Raw genomic sequence first — 10,114 nt, 5'->3', positions numbered from 1 at the left:
TGTAGTATCCTTTTGGCAGGTTAACCCAATCGAAACCCTAAAATTTTTTCAAAAAAAAAATATATTGTAAATTTAGATTACAAACTGAACTATGCATGGTCATATATCCAATTTTTTGCCTTAAATCCCAAATTTTGTTAGGCCAGCCCTATTCCTAGTCAGCTACAATTTCGGTATGATCATCCAAATAAAAATGTTCCCACGTTGTCATGCCACAATGATAGCATGAAACATAAAGCCTCATCCTTAACTTTTACGGAGACTGATTCTTAAACTTGAATTTGTGATAAATCTTTTGGATAGAGACTAGAGAATACTTACCATCGTACCAAAGTCCAACTCTTCAACAATTTCATTTGAATAATTCAAAATTAATAAAAATCCAATACTTTGAATATACATTTCATTTCATTTCATGTTTAGTGGGTCATGATCATGAATGAGCTTACAGATTGGATATCTCTATCATAACATCCAAAAAATATATGTGTCAACTAGTCAATTTTTTAAACTTGAGAAGTTCTCCAAAACCATTGGTATCATACTATATCAATTGCAAGTCACATGATTTTATAATGAAGCTCACAGTATACACTGCATCTTCAAATATAGAGATGGAGAAGCCAAACATTATTCAAAGGATAATGTTCACTCAATTTAAAACATATAATTATATCACAAGTTTTTAAGGAATATATTCAAATTTTAAATTCAATCATATAAATAAATTTAAACCATATAATTTTAACACAAGTTTTTAAGGAATATATTCAAATTTTAAATTTAATCATATAAATCACTCAATTTTTATAATCCCAACCTTTCACATCCCAAGAGCATCCGCAACCCAAATGCTATATGGCATATGTTGAGATATTTTACCATTTCAACCTTCAAATGTTGCTCCAGCCAGACTTGCAAAATGTGCCAATTGTAAAAAAATTTACAATACTGCTACAGTACCATCTTATTTCTAAAATGGTACTGTAGCAACATTGTATAATTATAAATTATTATTATATTATCTTATTCTTCTCTCTCTTCCTTTTGTCTCTTTCTTTCTACTATTTCTTCTTCTTGCTCTCTGATTCTTCTCATTACCTTCACTCTATGCTAAACTCTCCGGCAACTCTCTAGATCGACGTGGTGGGTTTCTAGATCAGCGAGATCGACGATGGTGGGTCTCTAGATCGGTAGTGGTGGGTCTCCGCATTTTTCCTTCTCCGGCCACTCTCTAGATCGGCATGGTGGGTTTCTAGATCGACGAGTTCGGCACGATTGAGTTGGAGATCAGCGTGGTGGGTTTCTAGATTGGCGGTGGTGGGTCTCCACGTTTTTCCTTCTCCGGCAACTCTCTCTCTCTCTTTCATTTTTCCTTCTCCGCATGGGTCAACAAAATCAACTTCCTTCAAGCTTCCCAACAGTGAATCCGCTTCCTTCAAGCTTCAGTGGTGGTGGGTTTGGTTTTTGACTGTGGGTTGCTGTGTTTTTTTTTTTTTTTTTTTTTTTTTGTGGTGTTGATGGTCGGTTTTTTTTTTTTTTTTTGGTGTTGACGATAGATTATGGGTTGTCGGTGGTGGTGGTGGTGTCAAGTGTGTGTAGTGCAGCAGTGGTGGTAATTGTGGTTCTTGAACAGAAAGAAAGAGAGAGAAAGAATAAATAATGTGTTTTATTGTATGATGGTGATTGTGGGATATATTATTTTATTGTGTAGAAATATTATTTTAATGAATAGAATAGGAAAATAAAAATCGCGATGCTGGAAGTATTGTAAAATTGTATTGTATAATTGATAAAATGGCTTTTTGAAATGGTAAAATAGGATGAAATGAGATTTCCGGCTGTGGATGCTCTAATGAGTAATGCCAAACAATTTAAATTCCAAATGGAGGATAATAATCAAAATAACTTTAAGCTGAATCAGGGATAGGATGCAATAGATAATTATTACATGAGATTAAAGGTTAAAATATTCATTTTTATTTATAAAACTTGGAATAATTTTCGTTTAACTTTTTTAACTTTTGAACAAGGATTGGGACAAAGCTCCTATGGACTGGACTCATTAAGATCATGATTTTGAATTCCGGACCTTTCAAAGAGTCAAAAAAAATAAATGAAAAGATTTAAGGTTTTTGAAGTCAAACTAAAGTTTAACCGAGACCAAACTATGATATATCATTTAATTTTTTTAATGATTTGATACTTGAATTGTATGTATATAGTTCCAAAAAAGTTGTATTTATATATATATATATATACAAATTAAAAAAAATAATAGGGATGATTATCCCACATTGGTTATGTGTGTCTAGTGTCTGCTATTTATAACATCAGTCTACAATTACAAAGGTTAAGTCATTTTGTAGTTATACTATGGTTATGCAATGTATTATAAACTCAGTTTAAAACACTATTATTATTTTCGTATGTATTCTAATTAGTATTATTATTTACTCAAAAAAAAAACTTGCTTTAATTTCTTTTTCCCATAAAAACATTAATTGTTTTTTTTTTTCTTTTCCCATAAAAATTTCTTTAAATGCATTATTAACCAATACTCTAAGGGCATTCATCCGCTTAACTTGCCAACCCGCTCAACCTGCACTCGACTCGCCTGCCCCATACAGGTCATTAAGTTAGGCGATTTGGATTGGGCGGGTTAGACCCCCAAAATTGTGGATTGGATTGGGTTATGGATTGAAAAATTGCCAACCTATTACAACCCGACCCGCCTGCTTAATTATACATACATAAAAAAATAAAATATATTAGTATAGATTGTTAAGTATTTAAAGTTAATCAATTCACCTAATAAATTTTTACAACTAATCAATAATCAATTCCCTAAATAGAACTGGCCTTCCAAAAATTCCTTAAACAAAATCTAAAAAGTCAACATTGAAACCCTAAACACCCCTACCTACCACCTATCCCATTTACTTTAACCGTGTATATAGTATACACTTTGTGGCTCTAGGTCTCACTTTTTCTGCTCACCTTTCACTTTTGGCTTTCACCTTTAGCCGCTATCTTTCCCTTCCTCTTTCTTCTTTAACCTTTTTGAAGCCTGTTTCTTATCATTTCAATTCTTCATCAACAATCACAAAGGTACGTAATTGCGTTATTGTCTTCTATTGTTTAATTCTTTTTTGTCTTTTATATTTTGGTTTATGTCATTTGATCCATTTATATATTATAAAATGTGTTATAATGTTACAAGTAAAGCAATTCTAGCAGGCAGGTTCATTGTATATTCAAGTTAAATATGTTACATATTACATAAGAATATTGTTCATCTAGTTCTTTGTCTTTGTCTTATTTTTTATTTTTTATTTTTTATTTTTTATTTTTAATCCTTGATATGACTTTGGAAATGTTAAGACTTTGAGTTTGTTAATTTAATTTTCCTAAGTTATAAGGCAGAGCCTACTTTTGCTAGAGATGATATATCTCTTTTTCATTGACCCTATGTTTATGTTAGAATTGAGATTATTCATTGAAATCTACCTTTAGTTTTTTTTGTGCATTAGTTATATTTTGAGATTATTTAATAAAAAATTGTAGTTTGTGATAATTTTTTTTAAAAATATATATATATATATATATTGTTAACGTCAACCCACCCAACCCGCCTAATTCGCCAAGTTGAAACCACCAAAATTTGTAACCAATCCGCTGGATTTAGATTTTGGTGGGTTGGTAGCGGATTGGAATTTTCCCAACCCGCTAGTGTCAGATTGGATAGAAAAATTGGCGTTTACCAGCATAATCTGACACGCGCATACCCCTAAATTATATTTATTTATTTATTTATTTATCTCTCATTCTTGGCCGGCAAAATGCATGTGGCCCAATGGTTTGCACTTTTGGATATGCTTATTTGTCTTCTGGGAACTTGGGAGCAAGTTTCTAAAAGTATATTCTTTAGATCCTTAAACTTTACAAGTTTACTAACCTTATTTTATTTTATTTTTTTGAAACGTACAAGTTTACTAACCTTAAATATTGTAAAACAAAGTCTTTATTTATTTGATAATGGTCATTTGGCAAATCTGTTATATTTTGAGATTATTTAATAAAAAATTGTAGTTTGTGATAATTTTTTTTAAAAATATATATATATATATATATTGTTAACGTCAACCCACCCAACCCGCCTAATTCGCCAAGTTGAAACCACCAAAATTTGTAACCAATCCGCTGGATTTAGATTTTGGTGGGTTGGTAGCGGATTGGAATTTTCCCAACCCGCTAGTGTCAGATTGGATAGAAAAATTGGCGTTTACCAGCATAATCTGACACGCGCATACCCCTAAATTATATTTATTTATTTATTTATTTATCTCTCATTCTTGGCCGGCAAAATGCATGTGGCCCAATGGTTTGCACTTTTGGATATGCTTATTTGTCTTCTGGGAACTTGGGAGCAAGTTTCTAAAAGTATATTCTTTAGATCCTTAAACTTTACAAGTTTACTAACCTTATTTTATTTTATTTTTTTGAAACGTACAAGTTTACTAACCTTAAATATTGTAAAACAAAGTCTTTATTTATTTGATAATGGTCATTTGGCAAATCTCCGCAGACTGGGGGTTTTGGATCCTGGGCTGGGATGCTTTCACAAATTTGACGTTTCCTTCCATACGTTGTTTTCTAAGCAAGAGTGCTTGTAGGCGCACGCCTCTCAACTTCTCAGCAGTCAAAGCTCTCAAAAATATTATCAGCGTTTAACTGAGAAATGGCCGTATGATTTGTTTCCATTTTTTTTTTGGGAGTGTGCTAAAAAAAAGTAAGAATTTTTTTAAAGACAAAACTTATATACAATATTTTAGGTGTTGTTTTTTAGATTTTCCTTTTAAGATTCTGTCATGTGGCTGCTTAATAAAAATATATTTTCATCCCATGAAAAAAAAACCACATAGCAAAATCTTAAAAGAGGAATTTAAAGAACAGGACCAAAATACTGTACCTAAACCTTACTCTTTTTTTAATGCTAGAGGATTTAAGGTAGTTTTATCATTCATGTAGCTCTTAATCAAACTTAATTATGGGAATATTGGCAATAACTACAAAGTTTTCTTTGTGTGCTAATTGTAGTTTGATTCCCTAAATTAGATCAAAATTATTAAAACATCCCATGTTTAAATGATATTATTTGAAAATAAAATTCTTATAACTCTTCTATTTTTTGAGTTAAGATTAATAGTTTGCATCTATTATAAATTAAAAATATACTTTTTTATTTTTCCAACAAATAAAAAAGATAAACTTTAGAGATAAGAAATAATTGTAATTTTTTTTTTGAACGTGAAGGGGAAAAATTATAAATTTTAGGAATTCTCTTTTTGAATTCAAAATGAAATTTATTATTTAACATTTATGACCATAATTCTAAATGAAGTTTACCCTTCCTTAATAAGGGTATTTTTTAATCACATAAAAGTGCAGTTGAAAGAGACGAATCCTCTTGTTTGTGTGTGTGTGTGTGTGAGAGAGAGAGAGAGAGCAAGATGGTGCGTTTGTTTTGGGTGAAATGGGTTTTAGGAAATGATTTTACACCCCTCAACCTGTTTGGTAAGCTCAGAAAATTTGATCAAACGGAAATCAATTTCCATGTTGACTGTAAAATAACCTTGTTTTGGTGTAAAATTATTTCAGCTTTTATTTTCCCTTCAAACCAATTACACTCCTCACTCCCTCAAAGCTCCTCACAGACACACTCCTCACATACACACTCCAAGCTTAGAAAAGCCTGAGCTCCACAGAGCAAGACACGCTCTCACTCTCTCGAAGCTCCTCACACACACACTCCAAGCTCAGAAAAGCCCAAGCTCCACAGAGCAAGACATGCCAAACAGTGAGCCTCCGCAAACTGAGCTCCAGTCTAACGACCCACACTCCGCCGTCCCGCACTCCACCGATCCACCCACGGTGAGTTTCCTTCACTAGGATGGGTAAAAAATGTCCGACAACCTCAACATTTCAGTCCGATCCATCGTAAAATCAATCCGATCCACCACCTATTTCACTCCGATCCACCCTCCAGTTCAATCCGATCCACCTTTCAGTCCGATCCAATCCCCTCAAACCCATCTAGCCAAAATCCATCCTCAAACCCATAAACAACCCATCCTCCGACCCACCCTCTCGGATTCGATCTATATATATATATTTATATAATTATTTATTTATTTATTTATTTATTTACTTTTTTAATTATCCATTTTTATTTAATTATTGATTTAAGAATTTAACTTTTGTTGGTGTTACAATTATACAGAAATATATGTGAATAATTGTGAATGCTGTGTTGATATAAATTTTGTGTTGTGTTGGTTGCTGTGTTGATATAAATTTTGTGTTGTGTTAGTTGATATCAATGTGAATGCTATGTTGATATAAATTTTGTGTTGTGTTGGTGAATGTATTTGGCACCTTGTGAATACTGTGGACACACTGCCACCATGGTTGTCTTTTCCCTTGATCTTGAAATGGGCTTTTTATGACATTTATGGCTATATATACTGATTGTGTTAGAGATCATGGGTGTTGTGTTGGTATATGATTGTGCTCTGCTGTTTTCTGTTTGTGGCTGTTTATATATACTGTATAATCAATAGCATGCTTGTTTACGTACCTCTTAGACAACAGTGTTTTTGATTTTTTAGATGAAGAAAAAAAACCAAACCTGCAATTCTTGCCTCAGTTGCATCTATCCTCCTTATAGGGGTTGCATTGTTAAGGAAATTGCATCGTAGACGACTGCCTAGGGCGCCTTATGTTAATCATGCAGCTGAGAGAGAGCATTACATAAATAGTATTCTGCATGGAAGTGAGAGACATTGTGTGAGTCAAATTAGGATGAAGCCTATAGCTTTCCACCACTTATGTCACATCCTCACTGAGGGGGAGCACGTACGCCCAACTATTCACATGTCTATTACAGAGCAAGTGATAATTTTCTGTCACATTATTGGTCATAAAGTGAGGTTCTGTGTAATTGGTAGTCGGTTCCATAGATCGACTGAGACTGTTCATAGATACTTCAAGGTCGTCCTTAGGGGGGTCCTAAAATTATATAGAACTCTAATAAGACTGCATAGCGAAGATAAACCCTCAAAGATAAGGAATAGTAGAAGGTTCTACCCATATTTGAAGGTAAATATTGCGACTTGTGTATTTTTGTAAATTGTGAAGATTTGTGTAATTTTAAACCATTATGTTTGTCGAAAATTAGGATTGTGTTGGAGCAATCGATGGTACACATGTTCATGCATCTATGCCACCTGAAATACAAGGAAGGTGTCGTGGTCACAAAGATGGAACCACACAAAATGTGTTAGCTACCATTAGTTTTGACTTAAAGTTCACTTATGTATTGGCTGGATGGGAAGGTAGTGCACATAATTCACGTGTGTTAAATGATGCATTTGCTAGGCCAGAGGGATTTTCAATTCCTGAATGTATTATAGGATTACTTCACCTTTTTGGTTTATTAGTTTAATAAATATTCTGTGTTTTCCTAAGCATAGTAGTGATTTGGTTTTATTTTTGAATATACGTAAGTAAATATTATCTTGATAATGCTGGGTATGGTAATAAAAATGGAATTTTGTCACCTTATCGGAGTGTGTGATATCACTTGAAAGAGTTTAGTGATTGCCCTCCTGAGAATGAGCAAGAACTATTCAACCTTCGACATTCTTCATTGAGAACTACCATTGAGCGGGGGTTTGGAGTGTTGAAGAAATGTTTTCGAGTGTTGGATGCAGAACGTTTTTGGTCTTTTGAAACCCAAGTGAAAGTAGTGTTAGCATGTTGTGTAATTCATAATCACATTATGGGGGTTGAACCAAATGACCATATTATAAAAGCTGCAATGAACCAAGTAGAGTCTAGTGGCCCCCAGCAAGAAACACAATCACGTTAGGACTCCATTGAAGACAGTAGAGTGTGGAATGCTAAGAGAGATCAGATATGCCAAGTTATGTGGTCTAATTATACTAGGAGTAGAAAGTAGTACTTTATTTAGATTTCTATGATTGTAATATGTGTTGTATTTTTTTTTTTTCTCTAAGGACAATGTATTTACTATAGACTTCTGGTGGTGAAAGGAAAAAGTATTTTCAGCATTAAAAAGTATTTTCAGCATTACATTGTTATTTCCAGTGTTAGCATGTTTCATTCTGTTGTGCACATCTATAAGCATGGTTGTATGTGTGTTTGATTTGTTGTTCATATTCCGAGCATAATTACTAAATGCTGCTCTCATTTTTAAATGCTACTCTCACTATACAATTTTCATATGTGGTAATGTCAAAGGGAAAAGAGAAGGTGGACAGCACTAAACAGTTCAGGTGGCTGCCCCCCATGCACATGACTTTACTTAGGCTACTTGTCAAGGAGGCTGCGAAGGGCAATAAGCCTTCAAACACCGTCAGGGCCGGCTCCTTTGCTTTTGTAGCGAAGGAGATATCTGCACAATTTGGGGTTGAGTGCCACCCCTCTTATGTAGAGAATCGGTTAAGGATTCTGAGGACTATATGGACCACTATTCAAACTATTAGGAAGAAGAGTGGTTTTAGATGGGATGATAACTTAAAGATGATAATGTGTGATGTGAAAACATTTCAAGAAGAAGTTATGGTATGGCTTCCAATTATATTTTCTTAATATAAATGATAATATATGTTTTTGGCTTTTATAATCTATGAATTGAGAACAAGACACGGCTGCTCAAGACCCTCTTTATATGAAATTTATAGTGTCATTCTTTTTAGGATTCCATTGCTTTTACAAATTTTCAAATATAACTATCATGTGCGGATCTATTAACAAATCTGGTCTTAGCATTTGTACATTGTATTTTCTGTTGTACTTATCTTCAAAATCATGGGTTATGTCTCCTATTCCCTAACAGATTTTTTTGTTTATCATTGACCTAAATCATCTAATGGCATCAGTGTTTGAATTGAATATTGAATTTATGAGTGAAGTGATTACTGCATTGTTATTAAATGTTCCTTTCTCCCATACAGGTGCATCAAAAGCATGCAGAGTATCTAAACAAAAAGATTGAGACGTATGATGAATTAGCTATTGTAGTGGGGAAGGATACAACCACGGGTAGCTTTTCTAAGTCGTATGTGGATATTGAGAATGAGCCAGACAATAGGGACAGTACTGAGTTTATGGTGGAAATTGTGGAGGAAGGTGTAGTGGACAATGGGAAGAATGCGGTAGAGCCATCCACCACTGGGTCGGGAATTTTCAAGTCCCGCAAAAGAGAGCGTGCACCTCCCTCTGAGGATAGTGTGCTGACTGATCTGTTTGATTAGCTAAAAGAAATTGTTGTGGCTTTGAAAGAAATCAACCGAGGGCCTGTTGATTACACAGCTCTTTACTCTGAGGTCATGGCTATGATGGCGAATGGGTATAGCAAAGACATGCTCGCAATTGCCTTTGACCATCTATGTGAAAATAAAAAGGCAACACGGGGATTTCTAGCCAAGAATACTAAGCTAAGAAAGCTGTGGATGGATAATTTTTTGTGCACACACCTCTGACTTGTCTGTTTCATGTTAACTGTGATAGTAGCTTTAGGGATTAACTTTTCTTGTAGTTCCAGCAATTAGCTTTAGGGATTAACAATGGTATTATATATGTAAGTCTTTTGTATTATTGGGACGATGCATTTGCCCAAATTATGTATTTGTACTGTTCAAATGCCACGTGTAGGTATCATTTTTGTACACCACGAAGGTGTAATGCCAATGGTGAAAGACTGATGTGGCTGTTTTGATATAAATATTTTGGGTATATTCGGATGATTATTTTGATGTTGTGGTGGATCAAACATTTTGTACTGTTACAGGTTTGTAATGCAGGAGGCTGTAAGGCATTTCATATTTTTCATAAAATGATCAACAAACCAAACGTGGAAATTGATTTTCCGTAAAATGATCACCATTTTCCGGAAAACGTTTGAACGAACCAAACACCAAGATTGATTTTCTATAAAACTAGCAACATTTTTCGTAAAATGTTTGAACGAACCAAACACCGAAATTGATTTTCCTTAAAACGAATTCCGAGACAGCCAAACAGCCTG

General features: G+C 33.9%; 1 protein-coding gene across 1 annotated transcript; it reads left to right on the top strand.

Annotated features, from left to right (window-relative positions):
- Nucleotides 1-3,000: 3,000 nt before the first annotated feature.
- On the top strand, nt 3,001-9,791 carry LOC136068460 (uncharacterized). The gene is made up of 3 exons (XM_065775617.1): nt 3,001-3,111; nt 8,326-8,649; nt 9,042-9,791. Exons 2-3 carry the CDS (start codon nt 8,374-8,376, stop codon nt 9,339-9,341), a joined length of 576 nt encoding a protein of 191 aa, XP_065631689.1. The 5' UTR covers nt 3,001-3,111; nt 8,326-8,373; the 3' UTR covers nt 9,342-9,791.
- The last annotated feature ends 323 nt before the right edge of the window (nt 9,792-10,114 follow it).

Source organism: Quercus suber, unplaced genomic scaffold (assembly GCF_002906115.3).
Source record: "Quercus suber isolate HL8 unplaced genomic scaffold, Cork oak 2.0 scaffold_116, whole genome shotgun sequence".
In the NCBI taxonomy this organism is placed as follows: domain Eukaryota; kingdom Viridiplantae; phylum Streptophyta; class Magnoliopsida; order Fagales; family Fagaceae; genus Quercus; species Quercus suber.
The sequence above is the reverse complement of the archived record's forward strand: the minus strand, read 5'-3'. Positions and strand labels throughout refer to the sequence as shown.